Source organism: Equus przewalskii, chromosome 17 (assembly GCF_037783145.1).
Source record: "Equus przewalskii isolate Varuska chromosome 17, EquPr2, whole genome shotgun sequence".
In the NCBI taxonomy this organism is placed as follows: Eukaryota; Metazoa; Chordata; class Mammalia; order Perissodactyla; family Equidae; genus Equus; species Equus przewalskii.
The window spans coordinates 18986528-19011908 of record NC_091847.1 but is presented as its reverse complement, the minus strand read 5'-3'; the positions used below and the strand labels follow the sequence as shown (position 1 = coordinate 19011908).

Sequence of the window (25381 nt, the reverse complement as noted above, 5' to 3'; positions counted from 1 at the left end):
TCGTATCATAAGGAATTAGAGAAGACTAATATTTTTAGTGGAATCAATATTCAAATTATAGTGATTCCATTATTTCAATAGGAGTGACAGACCAACAAGAGATGAAGACAGTTATCTTCCTCAGCAACTCTGGCATGTATCGCAGTTTTTTGGCTAAAGCATCTTACTGATGTTCAGAAATCTTGCATCATTTTGCCTAGATGAGCAAGTACTATCTTGTCCCTTCAGTCTATTCTGTATCATTTTTTAATACAGATATAGTATATATAATTATTCAAGGGGTAAAAGATGGAATTATTGACGATGAAACGAAAATTTTGTTTAAAAAACAAATAAATTGCAAACCTCTTGATAACATTTTTCTGGGCAACTTATCACTGGCTTTTTCTTTTTCTGCTTCATCTTTTGAGGGCTTCTCCTCTTTTTCAAATGATTGTGTTAACTGGATCTGAATTTTCTCCTGTTGAAAGGTACAATCAGTTATTAAATGAAAATACAAAGTGATTCAGTTAATGCCACATATTTGTTATTTTTTGAGTAACACAAAACTGCATGGAGAAAAAAGGAGAAAGATTTTTATTTTATTCAATAAGATTCTTCAAACTAGAGTAACTTAAAAATATTTTTACCACTTTTATCAAAGCCTTGGTAAGAAATGTTAAAATTAATGTTTTGAGTTGACTATATCGAACAAAACATATCCTGAAAAATTTTTCAGATAAAATAAATGCTTTTTATAATAGTTTAAATGTATCTACTTGTAAAACCTCTGGAGGACCAGAACCAAGGACCTTAACCTATTTTTGCAATGGAGATGCCTCAGTCAAACAAAAGCATGATGCATCAATCATGACAAGAGGAATGTGTGTGTCAACACTTAATAAAAAATACTTTTTTGAGTATTCATTATAATCTCATATTCCCCTATTCTTTTCCTATCCAAAACTTCAAGCACAACTTTTCCAAAACCAAATCCACATGGCTTTGATTATTTCCTATTTTTATTTTTACTTATCTATTCATTCATTCATTCATTTATTTATTTTTTCAAGGAACATTAGCCCTGAGCTAACATCTGTGCCCATCTTCCTCTACTTTATATATGGGACACCTGCCACAGCATGGCTTGATAAGCAGTGCTAGGTCCTCACCCAGGATTGGAACCAGCAAACCCTGGGCTGCTGAAACGGAGCGTGGGAACCTTAACTGCTACGCCACTGGGCCCGACCCTGATTATTTCCCATTTTAGATTTATATATCACTGTTCCTCTTTCAATCGCCACAAAATTTTAGAAAGATTTCAAACAAGATTGTTTTCCTTCCTTATACGTAATATTTAAATGTAAAGTAACCATATCCTACAAGACTGAAAAGGAAAACTAATTCTACATTTCATTTTTACAACAATTTTATTACATGCATTTTGGAACCCAAAGGAACTACTGGAAATTAATTCATAAAGCCCAAAAAGGTAAAAATCATGTAGCTCTGTTATTTAGGCAAAGCTATAAAGAAAGGCAGAATAACTTTCAGACCATTTCTACTAAGATAAAGTGTAGCCTATTTTTAGACTAAATTTTACTGTTGTTCTTTAGTGATGAAAAACTATTAGACAATTACTTTACTTTTCCAGGTGATCACTGGTGATGGCAGTAGGTTCAATAAATCAATATCAAAGGAGTAATAAATTTCGGGATTCTTAAACTTGCAGCCACCAATATTTCTATTAAACATTTTTACCCCACATAATTTTTTCTGAAATAGTACTTGGCGGAAGAATTTCAGATCAAATATATATATATTTTTCCTAGAGGGCTGCTGACTCCTATTTTTATCTCTTTCCAATTCTGCTTCCATCTCAGCTCAAATGCGTGCTCATAATACAGGGCAAAAGCTAGGCACTGGCAATGTTAGCTAAATTGATGAAATTTGCTTTAAGCCCTCCTTTGTCTTGCTTACCAAACTTCATATATTCATCAACTTCATACTCTCATCAACTGGTAAGTCATTTTTCTTATTATGACTCATTTTCTAATCCACTTTCTTTATTCTTTTCATAACTGTAAAACAGATATCTAAAAATGAATCACAGAACTGTTTCAGAAGTGGAATACTTTGAAGTTTTCCTGACTTACAGCTTCTACTCCTCTTACTCAAGGATACTCTATGAAATCCAGGTTCGAAGAAGAGATTTCACATTTAGACTTCCACTAAAAGGCATTTCAAGTGACTATCGATTTCATTCTTAAATTCTCCTCCTAAAGCCACACATTTTAATTACAGATATTAAGCTATTTTATCAAGATGAACTGTATTTAAAAATCTAGGCTTAATGTCCTGAGGCCTGTCTTCGGTTGGTACTGGGGCCTCGTTTTCAGTAGCAAATAAAGGAGACATATTTTAAATGCTGAAGTCCTTATACATGAACTCTTCTGACTATAAATAACTGGAATGATAGCAACATCTCCATAGGAAGCTGTAATTCCTTTACTCTTCACTCTGTTATTGACATCTGTTATTGAGGTCACTTCCCTCTTCTAAGCTCTCATCAGACACAAGTGAAATCTCTCTTTTAATTGCCTCTCAACCTTTTGAATAATGAGTTTTATTTCAGATTAATTCCTTCAAAATCACATTCTGAAGCAAGCATTATTAGTTGGAAAGACTCTCACCATCAAGGATTAGATACTAGCACATTTCATGAGGGATAATTTACTTTCCAATTCTCATTCAGGTGCAATTTAGTTAACTCGAGGCTTAGAAAAATACTTTCTACTAAAAGGAGCATCTTTTGTTCAAAGAGGGTAATAACAGGTTATTATCCCAAAAGAAAAAATTTATTGTATCCAAGAGAAGTTGAGAAAGAAGGTTTTAAGTGGAATAACTGAATTCTGACATAACGACCTTATTCATTACCCATATGCTATAACCCAGCTTTTTGAACTATAAACACAGAAACCGTTATCTGTGACAAATAATATATACATTAATATACAACACTCTTGATATTAATTTTTTTCTCATATAAATTTCACTAGCCAAATTTATGTAGTAGTATAAGAATTCCTTCCCCGAATATTTTTCAGATAGGTAAAATGTACTGAATAAAACTAACGATCATGCTACAGTCTTTCTCAAAAAGAATGCACTTTTTCTGGATTAACAGCCTTATGAATATCTGATCCTTCTCATTTCCTCAATCTCCTTGGACTAATTATTCCATGAGGCTAAGACGGTGTAACATTTTGGTCAACAGAAGGAAGAAGTGAGTTTTCAAAAAACATGACACTGCCCACCACTCCATCTTGAACAGATGTATTCTTTACTCTGATTTGTACAAAAGAACATTTTAAAACTGCTATTTTAAAAAACAATTTTATTGAATTATTTTCAGTGTATCATAACTCTTCAGCCTTATCAACAACAGTGCAAAAGCCAAAGGTTAACATTTGAAAATGTTCTCCAGGCAACAGTTCTTACTAAAATACTTTCACTCTATTTCTGTTTTCTGCTAGAAAGTCTGTTATTTTATTGCTAAAAGATATCTACTTTATGGAATAAATACATAGTTATCTTCTATTTATGTAGTTAAATTTTAAATAAAAATCACAAATAAATTTTGAACGCTGTGATCCTGACACTCGAACAAATTTCAAAGGAAATTTGTGATTTTTAAAGTATTTTTCATTGACAATAAATAATCTATTTTAAAAACCTTCCTTTTCTTCCATTTTAGAAACAAAGAGGGGTAGAACTTTATAAAAACAGAACATATTCTAAATATGCGACAATTATCTTCAGTATCTATAGTAGGCTTTTGAGGGCATCATCTTCTAAATGAAGGCAAAGCATAAAGTCTTTGCTTGCATCAATAAATGTACAACTGGAATTTATTTAAAAAAAAAGACATACAACCTGTCATGGCTCCCCCCCGCCCCTTTTTCAGTCATGGCTTCTTAACCACAAAGCTGTCTCAAATCTTTGGAAATGAATTGTTGGGATACAGGGGGATTTTTAGGGTGCTGAAACTTAAAAAGTAGAATAAGTCTCTAACAGCTCAAGTTATCACACTGATAAACATTGGGAGAGGGTCCAAAAATATTTACGTACAAGTGTCCAAATGTAACATAAGACAAAGATCAATCCACAGCTGAAATTAACAGAAGAGTCATAGCATTAAAAAGAATATAAAAGACAAACTGAACTGTTTGTTTGAACCTCAGTAGTTCTACATTTTACAAGCATAGAGAGAAGAGGAATCAGAAGTATTAGAGAATATCAGAGCCAAGCTCACATGAAAACTGGCTTCACCATGCACTCAGGTTAAGAAAGGTTAAATCAAGCAGAAGTTTAGGTAGTCTCTTCTTCACACACAAGCGTGTTTGACAAATTTCTAAAGGCCAAAATCAAAAGGGTAAGTTTCATCACAATTACATTAACTGGAAGTATTACTTTAATTATTTTATAACTTTTCCATAATAATTTGTAATTCCCTTAAAGCCACATTCCCAGTTAATTATGTGATCCCTAAGTATTTCCAGAGATAAATCACTGCACTAAGACTTTGATTGAAGTAACAAGGTTTTCTCACATCTGTATCGTGGGTGGCAAGTACTCTCAAATCAGTTTCACTTAGTAAAAACAAACATAACACACGTACATGCACATACAACTTTTATTTAACCTTATGAAAAAATATTGTCCAGGAAGCAGGTTATTCCACCATGTCTTTAAATAATTTATTTTTGTTTTTGTTTTTTTACCTGGTTCTCCTGTGATATCTCTGCTGTAGGGGGTGGTGGAGATTCTTCACATACTGCAAGGCTCCGAACTAGCTTTAACTTTGAGCTTGACTAGAGAAAAGTATTTAAAATTAACACTATATTTCACAAATCTAGGGCATTCACAAAAGCCCCCTAGAGTTTCTTAAGTTCCTTTATGAGCAGTTTCTGCCACGTAGAGATGGAGGTGAAATGTGCAAGTTAAATATATCATTAAAAACCAGTAAAATCCTTTGTTAGGGGGGAAAACAAACAACTGTAGTTTTGAAAATTATAGCAATAGCAAGAATGAGAATAATCCCAATTTCAAAACCCAAAGAATGGTGAGAAAGCCATTCTCTATAGATAAAGAACCATTAAAGATATAAAAGCAATGCACAAAAGCAACTAGGCAAGACAAAAACCCCAAATAAAACAAAATAAGCTTTCTGCCCCAAACAAAACATGACAAAACTAAACTGAATGCAGCGCCATATGAAAACAAGGATTCGTCAAGCATGAAGGAGGCCCTTGGCATGCCAGCACAAAATATTTACTATACCTTAGACCTCTTTCCTGTCTGTCCAAATGGCTGCAATGGCCGCTGAATACACAAGAAAGATTTGCATTAAATTTCATGCTGAAACAGAATGTTTGCTTCTTAATTCATAATCCTAGACCACAGAGAAACTAACTCCACAAAGAATGGAAAATGAGGAAATCAAAGTTGGTTTCAAGGAAAAAAGTACTGATTCCTCCCAGAAGCACACTTGTAGAAGATTTCTTAAAATCCTTCTGTGGGTTGGCATTTCCTTTAAGTGAGCAAATGGAAACAATTTTTGTGTAAATTGAGCTAAATAGAATTTGTAAGTTAACTTTTTAGATAGTAGCAAAATAAAATATACTTCTTCAGTATTTTATAATATATTATACTTTAGCCAAGGTTGGGGGGGGAAAACCCCATAAAAAACCTGAGGAATTTTAAGCAGCTGTGCTCAGTTCCAAGCTTACTAAGGAGAATGTTTCACATCACATTGACTCAGAGTGCAGCCACCTATCTACTGAGGCTTTTCAGCACTGTATGAAATACATCACCAGTTTATTAGTGACAGAATCCTATTTGCCTGGTCTAGGATAAGGCAATGAAGCAGAAATGAAGAAAAGAAGGCAAAGTTCCAACACATGTTCAGTACAACTGCCACATCATCAATCACATGTTTGAGGAACCCACTCGGGCAACCAGCTCTAGTTTCTGATACCAAGCATTGGTTTGGAAAAGAAGCTGAAGTGCCCGTGAACCAGAGCCACAGAGCTTTTAAACATGTTTTCCTTCCTCTCACCTCCTTCTAATCTACCTCTCTAATTCCAACCCTGAACATTACAAGGTCCAGGTATCTATCATTTACACTCATTACAACCAGGGAGCCAGTTTGGTATCAAACATAAAATAGAAAAAAAATGCTTAATACCTAGATAAGTGTGCTTCACATATGGAAAAAAGCCTCCATTTCATTCTAACATCAAAAAGGCCTTCCTTTCAGAACCAACAGAAACGAGAATCTGCAGCACCAGTGTGTCCTATCCCCCATTATAAGCCCAAAGTTCTTGAGATAAGAAGCACTGTACTCTTGGGATTTCGACTGTGGGTTACCCATACTACAAAATATAAGTAAAAACCACAAAGGGAAAATAGAAAAGTGAGTTTCCATTTCTTATAGAGAACAAAACAGCATATATACGCACACATACACACATGCACACATGGCAGGGCTGCCTAAGAGAGCTTCTGTATGTTGGTACTGTCTCTTCTGTTTCTATTTACGCTCTTCTCTAATTTGTTCAGAAGGATTTCTGACTGTAACTCACATCTAAAAATAAAATTAAAAGAAATATGCTACACAGAGTAAGGGCTTAGAAGAAAAAAAAAGTGGGGGAAAATTGATAGATGAATACCAGCAAAATGCACATGAATAAATGAATTCTAAGGCGGCAGAAGGAAAAAGAATTTGTGACTTACTCCTGTCCTCTGCTTTAATCCGTTACGATTGTTAAGTGTCAAGGGTAGAAAACTTTCTATTAAAAAAACTTAACATCACACCAATAAAAAACCCTTTGCTGTGGATCAAATACTACTTGTGGTAGACAGAATTCTAAAGTTGGCCTCCCGACATTCCCATTCTCTGGTTATTTAATCAAACATTAATCTACAGTAAGGTTGTGAAGAGATTTTGCAGATGTAATTAAAGTCCCAAGTCAGTTGATCTTAAGATACAGAGATAATTCAGCTGGGTCTGACCTAAGCAAGGGAGCCCCTGAGAAGCTGAGAAGGGCAAGTCAGATTCAAAGGGTGAGAAGGACCTGTCACACCATTGCTGGCTTTGAAGATGGAGGGACTGTGTGAGAACTGCAGAGCCTCTGGGAACAGAGTGGCCACTGGCCAAGAGTCAGCCAGGAAACGTGGACCTCAGACCTACTGTGCAAGGAACTGAGTTCTGCCAAAAAATGGAATGAGCGTGGAAGCAAATTCTTCCCCAGAGTCTTCAGGTAAGGGCCCTGCCCGGTCAACATCTTTGATTTCAGCCTTGTGAAACCCTAAACAGAGAACTCAGCTGAGCCTACCCTAACTTCTAATCTACAGAACTGTGAGTCGATAATTGGGTGTTTTAAGCATGTAAGTTTGTGGTAATAAGCTAAGCAGCAAAAGAAAACTAATGCACTACTACACGAGTATACTATAAACTGCCAAATGGGCATTATTCAGTAAAAATCACTTATTTAACTTAAAATAGCAAAGAACTGAAATTACATAATATATACTAGAAAATCTGCCACACATACATGCACACAATCACCACAAAACAGAAAATAAGTTTTTTCTTTTAAAGATTGGCACCTGAGCTAACATCTGTTACCAATCTTCTTTCTTTTTTTTGTCTTCTTCTCCCCAAAGCCCCCCAATACATAGTTGCATATTCTAGCTGTAGGCCCTTCTGGTTGCGCCATATGGGACACTGCTTTAGTGTGGCTTGATGAGCAGTGCCATGTTTCCGCCCAGGATCTGAATGGGCAAAACCCTGGGCTGCTGAAGTGGAGTGCACGAACCCAACCACTTGGCCACGGGGCCGGCCCCAACAAGTTATTTTTGTTAAAGTAGATAGCCTTTGTTTTATATTTTTGGTATCAGTTCGGCAGCCAGATTTGGCTTTAAACAGGAGTAAAATTATTTTTAAAATGGATTTTTAAAAGCATGCCTTCCACTTTTTCCCAATTTTTTTTATTGCGGAAAAATACACATAACATAAAATTTACCATCTTAACTATTTTTAAGTGTACAGCTCAGCAGTACTAAATACATTCATAATGTTGTACAACCATCACCATTATCCGTATCCATAAGTCTTCTCATCTTGTAAAACTGAAACGCCATACTCACGAAACGTAATTCTCCGTTCTCCTCTCCCCTCAAACCTCCAGCAACCACTACTCTTTCTGTCTCTATGATTTTGACTACTCTAAGTACCTCAAATAAGTGGAATCATACACTATTGTCTTTTTGTGACTGGCTTATTTCACTTAGCCTAATGTCCTCAAGGTTTATCCTGTTCTAGCATGTGTCAGAATTTCCTTCCTTTCTAGGACTGAATAATAATCCGTTGTCTGTATATACCACATTTTTAAAATCTATTCATCTGTTGACGGACATTTGGGTTGTTTCCAACTTTTGGCTATTGTGAATAATGCTGCTATCAAGATGGGTGTACAAACATCTCTCTGAGATCCTGCTTTGAATGCTTTTGGGAATATACCCAGAAGTGGAACTGCAAGATCATATGGTAATTCTATTTTTAATTTTTTGAAGAACTGCCATACTGATTTCCACAGTGGCCGTACCATTTTAAATTCCCACCAACAGTGTACAAGGGTTCCAATTTCTCCACATCCTTGCCAACACTTGTTTTCTGTTTTTTGACAGTAGCCACCCTAATGGGGGTGAGGTGGTATCTCATTGTAGTTTTGATTTACTTTTCCCGAATGATTTGTAATGCTGAGTATCTTTTCATGAACTTATTGGCCATTCCTATATCTTCTTCGGAGAAATGTCTATTCAAGTCTTTTGCCTGTTTTTGAATTATTTTTTGTTGCTGTTGTGTTTTAGGTGTTCTCAATATCTGGTTATTAAACTCTTATCAGATATCTGATTTACAAATATTTTCTCCTATTCTATGGGTTGCCTTTTCACTGTTGATAGTGTCTTTTGATGCACATCATTTTTTAATTTTCATGAAGTCCAATTTGTCCACTTTTTCTTTCGTTACCTGTGCCTTTGGTGTCATATCTAAGAAATCACTGCTAAATCCAATGTCATAAAGTTTTTGTCCTATGCCCCCCCCATACTTTTCTAGAGATTGTTGGGTTATTCAATTTGGTATACTGATTACAGTAACAGCAGTAAGAATTATGCTTTATAAACATTACATTATTACAACATCATTGTGATATGGCTTTGCACTGATTGTGTATAGAGAAAAAATAACATTGGAATTACAGGAATAATCACATGTGCAAACCAAGCACATCACCTTGACACAGTCCTTAGTAAAAAGGTTTGGTTAGGTGATGACTGATACTGCTGCATGCAGGTCAGCCATTGCTTTGAAGGACCAACTTTAAACAGCTTCATTCATTGAAAAAAATCCCTGCCACTAGCCCACAATGGCCAGAAGCTGCCTATAGTAACCTTCACTCATGTCACTTGCAATTACTGTGTCCATGGTCTTCTGATACATCTGACTGAACATCTGTCTTACTTGTACCAGATCCATCTCACTTCAAGTGACCACAATCCTGTGCAGGGTGGAGTCATTTGTGCTAGCACCTCTCCTAGAATAGTGGAGCCTCTCAGCAAAGAAAGCATGGCAGTTCAGGGCACACTGAGTATCTTCCTCAGCCAACTGGTGGTTTATGTGTGTGTGTGTTTAGCATTTTATTTTACCCTTTCAAAATCCACCCATCTTGAGATCAAGCTGGCTGTCTTATCTCACTCTCATCATCCAAGTCTCACAATTTAGGAAGCAAGTTCCAACTCTGGACAGGGTTGCTCCTTGGAGTCCTCATTTCAGCAAACGTTGTAGCATCTACAAGATCCAGCAAAAAGAATTTGAGTTCACTGTAAAATGCATTAAAATACAGATGCCGCTTTTATGGTAGGTGGGCCCAAATGAAGCTGGGAAAGGTTATGATTGAGGCAGCACGGTACTCCAGAAAAAGCATATGGAGCTAAGATGGCTAGAGCTGAGTCCTGGCTGTGCCACTGGCTCTCCAGGTGACCTGGCAATTCATTTACATGGGCATAGGTCACTGAAAAATGCAAGGGTTGCTCAGATCAACTTTGGAAACCTTTTAGCTGTGACTCTGAGTTCTATGATTCTAACTCCAAAACGGCTGGTCATTATCTTGAGTTCCTCTTGCCAAGTCAGGATCTTTTTTGGAAGAAATGTCATCAGATGGGATTAACAGAGGGCATCTCTCCTCCAGGGCATTTCTTCCTCAAGTTCATGAAGGGTAGTGGTAGTGATAATAACTTCCACAGATGTTCATGGTTTTCAAATGAAAACCCACCCACCCTGAGCCCAAACGCACACTGTCAGTTCTCAGGGGCTGGGTGCGGAACGTGGAGCCCCCTGATAGTCTTGCCTCAGACCTCAGCATTGATTCTTTCCTTAGAAATGCTACATTATTCCTCTGGTATAAGTGAACTGGCCCAGTGGCTTTCCTCCCATTGTCTGCAGGGCCAGGATCAGTGTGTCACTGCTCTAGCTGTGTGTTTCTGCTGGGCACATCACAGAGGGCCTGTGGTCTTGGAAGATGCCCAAAGGGCAGGGAGCCCAGCTTCACTAATCATTTGATTAGGATAGCTTCCACAGCTTAATGGTTGTTTTCCTTCATCAGTGTTGTTGCTTTTCTCTTAGGTATCTTACATTCTCATTGCTCAAAGTACTGCCCACAGCCTGTTGACCAGCAACAATGGCATTAGCTGGGAGCTTGTTGAGATGCAGAATCGTGGGAGACTCACCTCACACCTTCTTCAGTCTGTTTTGTGGTTTTGCAGTCTTCACCCTTTGCCCTCCTTAAAGTTGTCAACTTTAAATGGGGCTGGCAGCTCCAGCTTTGTGGCCCCTTCCCTTTTGAGTGTGCAGGTTGCAGCAGGTATCCCTGGGTGCTGGAGGTGTCTTGGAGGTGGGGCTGGCGATGGAGAAAGCCCCCCTGGCATCATATCTAAGAGATCATTTCCAAATCCAATGTCACAAAGCTTTTCACCTATGTTTTCTTTTAAGAGTTTTACCGTTTTAGCTCTTCTGTTTAGGTCTTCGATCCGTTTTGTGTTAATTTCTGTACATAATAGTTCCCCCTTCTCCATAGGGGATATGTTCCAAGACCCCCAGTGGATGCCTGAAACTAGATAGTATCGGATCCTATATATATTATGTTTTTTCCTATACATACATACTTATGATAAAAGTTTAATTTATAAATTAGGCACACCAAGAGATTAATTACAATAGCTAATAATAGAACAATTATAACAATTACAAAAATAGAACAATTACAACAATATACAGTAATAAAAGTTATGTGAATGTGGTTTCTCTTTCAAAATATCTTACTGTACTGTACTCACCCTTCTTCTTGTGATGTTACAAGATAAAACGTCTATGTGATGAAATGAAATGAGATGAATGACACAGGCATTGGGATACAGCGTTAGGCTACCACTGACCTTCTGATGGTACGTCAGAAGCAAGATCATCTGCTTCTGGACCATGGTTGACCACAGGTAACTGAAACCGTGGAACTTGAAACAGCAGATAAAGGGGGAGAGAGGGACTACTGTACGGTGTTAGGGAGAGGCCCAACTTCATTCTTCTGCACGTGGAGCTCTAGTTTTCCCAGCATCATAGGTTGAAAAGTCTGTCCTTTCTCCATGGTCTTGGCACCCTCATCAAAAATCATTTGACCATATATGCAAGGCCTTATTTCTGGCCTCTCTATTCCATTTCGTTGGTCTATCTGTCTGTCTTTATGTCAGTACCACCCTGTTTTGGTTACTGTAGCTTTGCAGTAAGTTTTGAAATCAGGAAGTGTGAGAACTTGTTTTGTTCTTTTTCAAAATTGTTTTGGCTATTCTGGGTCCCTTGAGACTCCATATGAATTTTAGAATGGGTTTTTCTGTTTCTTCAAAAAATGTCTTTTGGATTTTGACAGGGAATGCAGTGAATCTGCAGATCACTTTGAGTAGTATTGGCATTTTAAGAATATTAAGTCTTCCAATCCCTGAACAGGGGATGTGTTTCCACTTAGTTGTGTCTCTTTCTTTCAGCAATGTTTTGTAGTTTTCACTGTATAAGTCTTTTGTGTCCTTGATTAATTCCTAAGTGTTTTATTCTTTTTTGTAAATAGAATTGCTTCTCTAATTTCCTCTTCAGATTGTTCATTGTTGGTGTATAGAAATACAACTGATTTTTTGTGTTGACTGTATCCTGCTATTTTACTGAATTCAGTTATTAGCTCTAACAGTTTTGTGTGTGAATCTTTAGGGTTTTCTATACATAAAATCACGTCATTTGCAAACAGAGATAATTTTACTTCTTCCTTTCCAATTTGGATGTCTTTTATTTCTTTTTCTTGCCTAATAGCTCTGGTTAGAATTTCCAGCACTGTGTTGACTAGAAGCACAAGTAGTGGGCATCCTTGCCTCGTTCTTGATCTTAGTGGAAAAGCTTTCAGTCTTTTACCAGTATGATGTTCAATGTGGGTTTTTCATATATGGCTTTTATTATGCTGAGTTAGTTTGCTTCTATTGCTAGTTTTATGAGTGTTTTTTAATCATAAAACGGTGTTGAGTTTTCTGAAAGGCTTTCTCTGAATCAATTAAGATGACTAGGTGCTTTTTCCCCTTCCTTCTGTTAAGATGGTGTACTGCATCAAACAATTTCCACATGTTGAACCATCTTTGCATTCCAGGAATAAATCTCACTCAGTCATGGCATATAATCCTTTTACTATACTACTGAATTCAGTTTGCTAGTATTTTGTTGAAGATTTTTGCATCAGTGTTCATAAGGGACGTTGATCTGTAGTTTACTTTTCTTGTAGTGTCTTTGTCTAGCTATAGTATCAGGGTAATGCTGGCCACACAGAAGGAGTTAGGAAGTTCTCCCTCCTCTAATTTTTTGTAAAAGTTTGAGTAGGATTGGTATTAGTTCTTCTCTAAATGTTTGGTAGAATTCACCAGCAAAGGCATGAGATCCACCAGGACTCTTCTCTGTTGAGAGATTTTTGAATACTGCTTCAATCTCCTTACTAGTTATCGGTTATCGGTCTATTCAGATTTTCTGTTTCTTTGTGATTTAGTCTTTCTGGGTAGGTTTTATGTTTCCAGGAATTTGTCCATTTCACCTAGATCCAATTTGCTGGCATACAAAAATTGTTCATAGTCTTTTCTTACAATCTTTTTTATTTTGTAGAATTGGTAGTAACATCCCCACTTAATTTCTTATTTTAGTAATTTGAGTCTTCTTTTTTTCTTAGTCCATCTAACTAAAGGTTGTCAATTTTGTTGATCTTTCCAAGAACCAACTTTTGGTTTCATTGATTTTTCTCTATTGTTTTGCTTTTCACTTTTAAGAGAACTTCAGTGTCACAGTAAAAATTTAGCAGCTTGTTTAACAGATCTTTATGACTCCAGAAACATGCTAATTAAGTTAGAACTTAGAAGGCTGAGGGACAAAGCACCCAATTTATAATTTACATTGTTTGACACTGTAGTATAGGACAGGAATTGGGCCTATAAATGGGTGCAGAATATGAAACATCTTGACTAGAATTTCAGTTTGAAACTGATATTAATACATTGTCAGAGCTAGCTGCTACCTTGGAGAAAAACTGCAGTTCAATAATAAATGATTAAGTAATATTACAATGAATGTAGACTGTTTTTTACTGTACTGCCCTATAGACCAAATTTGAGTGCGAAGAAAAACAAACATAGTTGATGATTTCAGTACTTTGTTCTTTTGTTTACAATAAAAGAACTTTAAACAGATTTAAGATTTATTTTGAATATGAATCTGAAAGGATCCTCAAAACATTACCTATATGTTAATTGCTACCCTAAATCAGAAATCTTTACAATTAATAACAAAAGAAACAAAACCCTAAATCTATGCAGTCAACTTTAATATACGGGAATGGCACATAGGTTTTGTTTTCTAATTTTTTTGATTAATCATAAGGTCTCTTTTGGTCTAACATTCTCACTAACTTTCTTTGCCTATCTTTGTACTGCTAAGAACAATTTGAAGTTTATTATAAAGGAAAACAAAGGAAAGAAAAATGAAAGTATTGAAATAATGAAACGAGATTTATGTATTACTAAGAAAGAACAGAATAATCTTTATGAATAATATTGCATGTTAAGACAATCACCAATGAATGTTAGTCAATTGAGAGGAAACCTAACATTTCAAAAAGAAGGTTGTTTTTGATTTGTAATTATGATGAACATATAAAGTGTAATGGTTGAGATATTTCAACTAAGGCTCTTAATATCCCTTGAAGACCTTACTAATTCTCACTACTTTTCAAGGCAATAGCAAAGATTAATGGTAATTATGAAGAGAAGATAAGGCATTAAAGAGTTAAATGTCTAACTAAAGGTCAAGAACAATAAAAACAAGAGGTCAAATTGATAACTTCCACTGGAATAAGAGAAAACAGCAAAGTTTTCTGAGTTGGGAGAGTGAACTTTTTAAAAAAAAATTCAATAAACCGACAAACCAAAGCCAATCAGTAACCTGTTTATACCATTTAACACTTTGGGTGAAAGAGCACAGAACTAAATATCCAAAGGCCTGAGTCTTAACACTAAGGAAAAGTCCCCAGAGAAAGCCACAGACTCTGGTTTACAGTTACCCCTTATATTAAATGAAGATAAAGGATCTCACCATACTACTGGTGATATACATGAAAATTATTGGAAGAAGTAAAAATATTACGTAAAAGCATTTCTCCATCTATACGATGTGGTGAACATCTTCTTTATAGATGTCATAATAAAGCACTGGGAAAAGCAAATGTGTTTACATAAGTGCTAGCTATCATATGTGCATATAACCCAGGTTCAACAGAAAGAGTACCAAATTCTAGAAATAATTTAAAAAGTAAAGTGTACTATGGGAAGTGAATTTTAAGTTTTAAAAGCTGAACTCATTAAATATTAATAAAAGACAATAAAAGTACAGTATACAGACAGGAAGCTTAATACAAAGAAACAAAAATAATGCACTGAAATTCTTGGGAGCTTATGTCAAGAAATAAATTTTACTTTACATACAATTTTTTACCTTTGTTAGTCAAATAGGAAAACAGTTAAGATTTTTATGATTTTATATAGACAGACTTTTATTCAATCCTTTCAACAGAAATTCTTTTGCATGTTTCATCAATTAAGGAATTTGACGCCCATTAACCTCACTGGAAGTTGGCCTGTACCCTGAGTTTTTCTGCTTATCTTACTGGATTGCCATTGCTTTCTTGTCCCTTACTTGCCCTATCCTCCCCTTTTAAAAGAAATGCACTGGAACTAACTTGGGGGATACAAGATGCAAAAGTCTCATCTTGACCATCAAAGGGCTTGCCACAGAAACTGAGAATATACTAAATACATACTTCAACTGATTCTGCGTGTGGAAAATTCACTTATATATATCAGAAACTGTTCACGCACTCTGGCACATAAGCCCTAGTTGTCAACAAAAATCAGTTCTTTACTTCCTCCACAACAAGGGTTACCAAAACAACATGGATTTGCCACCCTACTGTTCAATAAACAGTTTGTGGGGAGAGGGATTGTTGTTTAAACTGATCCAAAATATGTTTTAGATGTTTACATACACATTTATATAGATGAACATCCTTAGACAGAGCATTTGTCAAGTACAAAGATACAACTGTAAAGAATAAGAAAGTTGAGTTTGAACCTTTAGTAAGTAACAGAGCACAAGATTTCTAATTTTACATTTCAAACAAATGATGGCAAAAGTCAACGCAAGTAATTTACCCTAAATTTAATCTAAAAAATCTATCCCTGAGAAATATCAAACAATGGAGGCCATACAAATAAGTTATACAAAGGAAACCAAAGGAAACACTTCACCCCTCCATTGATCCTATGTTAAAGATTAGTAATAGTCTAACAAATCAAACATTTTCTGGATTTAGAAACTTGACACCTCACTACCCCAAACTTCCAAATACTTAATAATCATAGAAAGTCCAACATGTAACTCAAGATCCAATTATTTGGGACCATAATCAATAATTCAGAACAACCTTATAGCAATTATGTGGGAGAGTTAGTGTCTTGACATTAAAGCACATAGATTACTCGAATTCGCTCTAAAGTATTCTTAAGAAATTCTTAAGAAAGTAACCCTAAAATTTCTATAAAAGATTGTAGTCCAAAACAAAAGTCTGAATAAAAAAACAGCAAATAATTTTTAAAGAGTAGAGAGCCATACAAGCAGAATTATTTATAATAAAAATGGTCAAGGAACTTTATGAGATAATCTTTGTGGACCTCTCTCTAGTTTGATCAAATTATTTTTCATGTAAATGCTCTCCATAACCAATAGTAGAAAACAGAAAGATTTCTTCATAGTATTAAAGCAGCTACGATGGTCAGGAAATTAAGACTTGTAAATGGATGAAATGTATGCTTCTTCAGGAAAACATTTCCATTTTCCTAAGTACTTTAAATATTACTATGCTGACGGAAGACAACAGACATAAGTTATACTCATGGTAGCTGATCTTCAGAATGATAGAGAATATATTGGTTTACTCGAAATTCTTAATAGGAAATCTACATTCTTTGGCACATACATCTAAATATGAGTAAAAATAATAGTTACTATTTAAAATTAAACCTTTAGGTAGTATCTTAGAGTTACTAAAGGAAGACAAAATGTCTAGTAATATCTTAGAAAAAAGGTATTTCATAATAGGTAACTCCATATTAAGTTAAAAGGCAACTTTATATTAACCAGGTTTTTTTTTAACACAACACTCTATTCCCTGTTCATGCTTAAAATAGTTGATTCTATTTTACACTGTGTCAGGTGAAAACATAGGAAAAAAATTTTCTGATCTTATCTGCTTCCATTCCTAATTTCCATGACTTAAATCTCTCATATTATTTCGATTGTAAGCCCCTTGCCAGACACCCTGCACAGAGGCATCTTGGACCCAAAAAAGCTCCAAGCACAGTAAATATTCCCACATATAGTAAATTCTTAATAAACAAATGAATAAACAGTGAATATAGCATTCAATGGATTAACATAAAATGAATTCTCATATTCTCTTTGTTCCTCTTCCCAGTCTTTACAGACACCATGCTATATGGAACATGTCAGAGACCATGCCCATTTTTGCTTACTATAGTATTTCCTTGATATAGTATATTTTCAATGAGTATTTGGGGGAGTTGCACTCGTGGTCTAGTGGTTAAGATTTCCCAGTGAGAGAACCATAATACCCATCTATTGGTTGTTATGCTGTGGTGGCTGTGTGTTGCTGTGATGCTGAAAGCTATGCCACTGGTATTTCGAATACCACCAGAGTCACCCATGCTGAACTAGTTTTAGTGGAGCTTCCAGACTAAGACAGACTAGGAAAAAGGACCTGGCCACCCACTTCTGAAAAAATTGGCCATGAAAACCCTATGAATAGCAGCCAAGCATTGTCTGATACAGCACCAGAAGGTGAGAGGATGGTGCAAAAAAAACCAGGCAGGGTTTCACTATGCTGTACACAGGGTCACTAGGAGTCAGAGTTGACTCAATGGCACTAACAACAACAAAAGTGTTTGGGGAGTGCATGAAATTTTCCTGTAGTACGAACAACTGGGACATGCTTCAATAGTGGTCATGAGAATATTTTTGTGCTTATTGCCAAGGGCAACACAACAAACATAGGAGGAAAAGCAATAATCCAAATTAATCGCCTCTTGATAAGCATGACCTGAAGAGTGAACATCAGGTGCAGAAAAGAGACTACAAGGAAATATTTCACTACAGTCATGTGCTGCAAAATGATGTTTCAGTCAGTGATGGACCACATATATGACAGTTGTCCTATAAGTACCTATAAGGTACTATATAGCCTAGGTGTGTAGTAGGCTATACCATCTAGATTTGTGTAAGTACACTCTATGATGTTTGCACAACGATGAAATCGCCTAACACCACATGACTGTATTTCAATCAGGAATGCAAAAGAATTTTAGTAGGTTTTCTCTTATTCAATCAAGATACTGGCACACTGCCACCACTGAGTGTACTGATTGCAGGCATGGAGATTTTTTGTTTAAAAAGTGCTATTACTAAAAATGAGTAGAAAAAATATGTATGCCTCCCAATTTCTTCTATAATTACTACTTGACTATACTTAATCAGCGAGGCCTAAACGCTTTCTCATAGCTGCACGAATTGCTATCACTTTCTAACACATTTGTGGCACATAATGGAGAATAACGCAAGTTGTTTTTGTGTGTGTATGTGTGTGTGTGTGTGTGTGAGAGGAAGACTGGCCCTGAGTTAACATCTGTTGCTAATCTTCCTCTTTTTGCTTTAGGAGGATTGTTGCTGAGCTGACATCTGTGCCAATCTTCTTCTATTTTACGTGGGATGCTGCAGCAGCGTGGCTTCATGTGCGGTGCTAGGTCTGTGCCCAGGATCCGAACCTGTGAACCCCAGGCTGCCAAAGTGAATGGTGTGAACTTAATCACTACAGAACCGGGCCAGCCCCTAAAGAAAGTTTTTGACTGAATGAAGGAATTAATCTTTAAAAGAGACCTCTTTACTTATCATAAAAAAATGAAGGTACAATTTTTGGCATGTAGCCCTCAAGGTCTTTAGAATGTAGAAAGAACAACAGAGTACTTTCTCCAAAAATAGAATTCTTATTCATAGGGCTAAACTAAAACAGAAGTGTTAAAGATAGTATTTTAAAATAACTTTTTGTGGTAGAATAAAAGTCTTTCCTACTGAGAGGCAGGGTCTAATGCCCCTTCCCTTGAATGTGGGCTGGCCCTACTGACACGCATCATCAAACGACATTCTGGGACTTCCCAGCCCAGGTCAAAAGAAATCTTGTAGATTTGCTTGGCTCCTGGAACACTCTTTCTGGGACCTCTGAGTCGCCACATAATAAGTCTTATAGTCTACCATGCTAGAGGGACTATAGGTAGTGTTTCCAGTTCCAGCTGAGCCTATATTCCAGTCATTCCCACCAAGGTGCCAGATGTAAGTGAAACAGTTTTGGACCTTCCAGGTCAGGCCATCTGCCAGTTAAATATCAGCAAGGGACCTCTTTTGATGCCTTGTGCAACAGAAAATTCACTCAGCCAAGCCTTTGTTCCATTTCCTGACTCACAAATCATGAGATATTAAAAAATAAAATGTTGTTGTTTTGACATTGTTAGCCCTTTGTTTTGCAACACTTTGTTATATAGCAGTAGATAACTGAAACACTTAGAAGTAAGTACTATAAGTACTACTTCAAACAATTTTCACCTGTCGTGCATCTGCTGACCAACTCACCAATTTCTATCTGTGCGTGGAATTAAAAGCCTTCTCAGTGGTTAGTGCTAAGTTATCAAATATGTGTAGCATCAAAAGCCTCAAGTGACTTTTTTTCCACCAACTTCTTTGCTCAGTCATGGTTGATTGATTGCTTTCTTTGAGGGCTGCTTTTATCAAAAGAACTTCTGCAGTTTCAAACTCTCTATTCTTCTCTCCCCTAAGAGCTCTTAGGTTAAATTCTGAACTCTTCATTACTTATTATTATGTACAGAGCAGAATGAAAAAGTAGAAAGCCAATAAAAAACATACTGGCCATATACAAATAAAAAGAATTATGTTACATGACACAAGCAAATCAAAGAGATAGACTCAACCAGCTAATCCAGAGGGCTCAAAAATCAGCTGATAGGCACGTCCCCCAGAGTCAACTTACCTGTTTAGAATCCTGAAAGTGAGTTTTGTATGAAGATTATAACTATATATTGAATATTCAGTATTTGTAGCCGGAGAGAAATTCCGTTTACCTGCAAATCAATGTTGTTGTCAATACAACGTTCATTCTTCTCTGCCAAAATCTTCCCGTAGTTTTCTGATTTGATAAGATTTTCAACTCTGGTTGTATCTTTCACTTCTGCCTCCAAATCCTTCATTGTTTCAGTTTCATTTTTTACAGTAACAGTATCAGACATCCTCATTAGCAAAGGTTATTTTAGAATTCTAGAGGGAACTTGAAGCCTTAGCAAGAAAGAAAAAAAATTTTAATTCTATTTGAAACATTTCTTAAATTCAGTTATTGCACAGTACTGAGTACCATCTATATTCCAGGAATAATGATGAGTATACACTGACAGAAGCAAAATTCTTGCTTTCAAGGAGTATACAGTTTAGTGGTAGACACGTTCAAATAAAAAAAATCATAATACAATGAGATAAGCGCTATAATAAGGGTACAAGGTGATTTTGATGCACATACTACTTCTGAAAGTTCCTAAGAAACATTAAGGAATGAGCCATATTGAGATGGAAGGTATGGCTGGAGAGTTATAAATGTATATTTTAGATGACAGAAATATTTTTCTCTAAAGGGATATTATGAGTATCATCCTATGAGAAAAATATTTTCCTATCATAGCTTTCTATCTAGATTTCTAAAATTCTAAATTTCTTAAATTACTCTGTAATTCTGAGAGGAAATAGTGAAACAAACAGCAACATTCTATACAAAACACAGTTGTGAATCTGCATTAATAACTCTGTTTAGCATTATGAATCAAGCACCAAACACTCTCCTGACTTCTATGATTCAGTGGCAAACACATATTATCAGATGCTCTAGTATACAGACTCCACAGGAGATCAAATACATAAGATGTCAATATAGTTCATGTCTTTAGTGAGTTTAAGAAAACACTGGGACTTTACACTGGATATCAAATAGGAATGTATTGGAGATAGGTGTCATTTTAGAACACCTGAGAAATGCCAACAACTTTTTCCCCTAGCTTTATTGAGATATAATTGCTATATAACAATGTGTAAGTTTAAGGTGTATGAAGTAATGATTGGATGCACGTGTATATTGTGAAATGATTACTAGACTCCATCACCTCACATAATTATAATTTTTTTGTGTGTGGTGAGAACAAAACCAACTTATTTTGAAATGCATCCAAAAAATTAAGAATTGGTGGATAGATAGACCGATGGATATAGAGGGACAGATCCAGGTTAAAGTAAGTATGATAAAATGGTAATGGTAGAATCTAGGGATGGTTGTATGGTTGTTCACTGTAAAATTCTTTCAACTTTTCTGTATTTCTGGAAATTTCACAATAAAATCTCGAGGGGAAAAAACCAGTAGTACTTATCTTCTCTATATCAGTCTAGAAAGTTCAAGAGTTCTTTTCTCGAAAATGTTTTGCAATTAAATATCTAAATATATTTTAGGGATCTATAAATATCTTTGAAAAATTAAAGAGAAATAGATTCTAAACTCATAAGTAGACTAAATTAAATCAAAAACATGTCTTTCGTAATTATATTCCATACCAAAGTTAACCAGTTCATTCTCAAAACAGTAAGTTACTAAGAGGGAGAGGGTTATTTACAATACTCTGGCTCCTTGCTTTTATGTACGAGATTTTGAAAGAAAAAGGGACCTCAGTAAAATTTCTCAAGTTTTTCTCAAGTGACAAGAGAGGTTACCTGATGTGTCCTATGGATTTGGGATTGTGGTGTCCCACAACAATAAAATAAAATAATCCAAAGTTCTTTTTCACAGTTGTCAGCCAGGATGTCAACTGTATTGAACCATCTGGAATCTGGCAGGAGGAGTCCCATGTCCTTGTCACCACTGTAGATTCCTGGACTGAAATGGACTGTCTTGGATCAAATATATCATACCTTTCAGTGGCCTAAAATTAAAACAAAAGAAAACATTTTAACAAAATAGCCAAGGGAAATGGACCACTACCCAGCAATCCGGAAATGAAAAATATTACTGTTGCTGATTTTATTCTTTTCTTGTCCTAAACAAGAATCAGAACACTTAGCTACAACTAATTCTCACATGTATCAGTTTTGTGCGCCTGATTACATCACTGACGTCACCTAGAGAGTTTAGTAGCAAAAGCAGAAGGGAGAAAAAAGCAAGGAAGCTAATATACAATAAGAACATAGTATGTAGTCAGTGTTGTAAGGGAGATACTATCTTCATTTTATACATAAGGGGAAAAAAACATTTGCCCAAGATCACAATCAGGAACACCGGACTCCAAGAGCTATGATTTTTCCTCTAGAGTTACAACTCTATGAACTTGAGAGGACTCCAATTTTGAATAATAATCACACTCCAGATTTTTAAAAGCAGAAAAGAACAAAAAGCTATAATAAGTCATTAACATTTTCAAAAAAACCCACATTGTCTGTTAAAACTAAATGTCTATAAAGGGTAGAATGACTATTTTTAAAGACATCTGCAAGATCAATGCCAAAATTCTCTCAGTGTCATCTGTTTTTAAAGTCAGTTTCATTTTACATTTTTTCAGTGCAAGTGAACACATCATAGCAAATAACTCTAAAAATCCCATATAGCTCTTTCCATCTTCCTTTGACAATTTTGTTGTCAATAAATAGAATAGTACAGTTAAAAAAAAATGTTCTATTGAGGTCACACTAGCTTATAGCATTGTGTAAATTTCAGGTGTACATTCTGAATAGTACAGTTTTAAGGTGAAAACAACAGAGCATAATAAGGTCTAAACACCAAGAAATATAACACTAATACTGCCAAGCATGCATCACGGAACAATTCACATCTTACACTAACTCTTTCAAAACTATTTTGAAACGTAATCATTTAGAACCCCGATATAGATTCATACTAGTTTTCACATCTCAATTTCACTGTGACTGACTAAGGGATAATAGAGAAGGAGATATCATAAACAAATGTGAAAGCTGATTTTTAACTGACATTGTCATCTCAATCTGACCAAGGCTGCTGCTGGACAACTAAATAAATGACTGAGTGTCTTTTTTTTTTTTTTTTAAGTTCCACCAAAAACAAAACAAAAATACTTCAATATAATTTTTACCATTTTCAACTTTTTCTCTCATGGAATGGTAGACACAAGATGGCAGCACTCACTAAGAAGCCAAATTCTTCGTGTTCTTTGCAAAGTGACTTTGTGATTTAATCATGAATCCTTTAAATCTGAAATTCTAAAAACGTGGGGTTGTAATGCAGTTAAGAAATGAATAAGGGGGCTGGCCCAGTGGTGCAGCGGTTAAGTTTGCACGTTCCACTTAGGCGGCCTGGGGCTCGCCGGTTCGGATCCCAGGTGTGGACATGGCACCGCTTGGCGCTCCATGCTGTGGTTAGGCGTCCCACATATAAAGTAGAGCAAGATGGGCATGGATGTTAGCTCAGGGCCAGTCTTCCTCAGCAAAAAGATGAGGACTGGCAGTAGTTGGCTCAGGGCTAATCTTCTTCAAAAAAAAAAAGAAAAGAAAAGAAAAGAAATGAGTAAGGTAATAGCTACAAGGGGTCATGAGGAAGAGGCACCAAGTGAAGAGGTGAACACTAAGAATTCTATGAGGATCAGAAGATTCTCTTAGGACCCTAAGGTCCCAAGGAACCCCAAGGAACCTTAGAGACCACCTAGTCCAATCTTATAATTTACCATGCAAGTTATTAGCGCCCAGAGGTCACATGACTTGTCCAAAGTCGTACAACCAATTTGTATGACCAATACTTGCTAATATGCCACACGACTTGACAACAAACTAAATAAATGAATGATTCTGAACCAAAATGACCAGTTATTGCCTGGGAAGGAGGCAATGGTGTAACAGAAAGATGAAGTGCATTAGCATTAGCCCTGAGTTTAAACCCCAGCTCTGCCAGTCATGACTTTGGTAAACATCTTAAGCTCTCTGAGCTACAATATTTTAACCTGTAAAGTGGGGAAAAAGAATATCTAGCTCATAAATTTGCTGGGAAGATTGAATGATTTCAATGTAAAGCACTCACCACAGTCTATCTCACAGAGTGGGCACTACAAAAATGTTAGCTCTCTGCCGTGGTCAGAATCACTCTAGGCCAGCAGTTGGCTGAGGCTGACTTCGCTGTTCCCTGACTGTACCCTGCTGACAGGAGATCGACAGGAGGCCCACCACGGGGCACAGTGGCTTTGCATACCTTAAGTTTTCTTAGGCATTTACCTTACAACGCTCATGAGAACACTAGAGTTTGTGTGCACGTGTGTATGTATGGGGAGGGGGATGCTTGACTGGGTGCATAGCCTAAAGAAGCTCTCATTTTGAACCTTCCAATTTAACATTAAACATTCACACAAACTTTGCATTCTCCTCCGAAATACTAATGCGTTTGTTTTAAATAAAAACGTTCTCTCCAAATCTTGAAGTAAAAGACATACTCCAGGCTTTTTGGTACCCACTAAAACAAAAACCCTTTTATCCTGGCACAAAGCCTATACTTCTGGGTTACCTAAGGCTGTGTGGGCATGTGGGTGTCAAGTATAGGAAGCCACACAGCACACGTCTCTGCTACAACATTCAGGAGTCAATTAAATGCTCCACCCTAATGTAATAAGAGTTACACAGTAAGTGAAACTTACTGTAAGGAAGTTATATGAATTTGCTAAGTTTCTACATTAGAAGGACAACATAGAGAAAAAAATGAACAAAATGTTGGCATTTATTAAGTGCATACATCTGAGTATCTACTGTTACTGATATTTAAAAACTGCATTTCTCAGAATCTGTTTCAACCTAAGAGATGGATATATGTGCTCAAAATGCATATTCAACTTCGAAAAAACATTCTTCCAACTGCTAACATGATATCTATTAGGGACAAGCCACAGATTTGATTACATACAATTTCTGTGCTACCAGGTAGCCAACAAAAGAGAAATGCCACATGTATGTACAAATAATACAATCTTCAAAAGTATATGCCCAAAATGATTGGCATCCACCTGGCACCATAAGCAAAAGGGAATTAAAGGTGAAATTAAAGATCATAACCTAAAAAAAGTAAAGCTATAAAGGTACTTGGAAATATAGGGAATATTCCTTCCCAAGCACGACAGAAAAATCTAGAAGCTACCAAAGGAAAATATTAACAAAACTTACAATGAAGTTTTAATATTCTGTATGACAAAATACAGAAGGAAGACCTGACCACCCACTTCTGGAAAAACCAACCACAAAAACCCTATGAATAGCAGCAGAGCGCTGTCTGATACAGCGCCAGAAGATGAGGATGGTGCAACACACAGGGCAGGGTTCCATTCTGCTGTACACAGGGTCACTAGGAGTCAGAATTGACTTGACGGCATCAGCAAAAATATGACAAAATGTAACAAAGATTAAAAGGAAAATGATAAAACCAAATATTTCTAACACAAAAGGGTCAACACCTCTAAAGCAAAGAAGCTTATAAATCAA

The 25381-nt window shown here is 36.1% G+C and overlaps 1 protein-coding gene across 14 annotated transcripts in view; it reads right to left on the bottom strand.

The window, feature by feature from the left end:
• Nucleotides 1-21750, bottom strand: part of R3HDM1 (R3H domain containing 1) — a 115029-nt gene extending 93279 nt beyond the window's left edge. For 6 of the 14 annotated variants that reach the window (XM_008516914.2, XM_008516916.2, XM_008516918.2 and 3 more), the window contains exons 1-5: nt 21611-21750; nt 19930-20140; nt 5323-5364; nt 4764-4853; nt 346-460 (exon numbers count right to left, since the gene is read on the bottom strand). In XM_008516914.2, coding sequence (XP_008515136.2) covers nt 346-460; nt 4764-4853; nt 5323-5364; nt 19930-20100 — 418 coding nt within the window. In that variant the 5' untranslated portion in view covers nt 20101-20140; nt 21611-21750. Of the gene's footprint in view, nt 1-345; nt 461-4763; nt 4854-5322; nt 5365-19929; nt 20141-21610 lie in introns of those variants that run through there. The other 8 variants (XM_008516917.2, XM_070579609.1, XM_070579614.1 and 5 more) reach the window with 4 other exon arrangements.
• Between the last annotated feature and the right edge of the window lie 3631 nt (nt 21751-25381).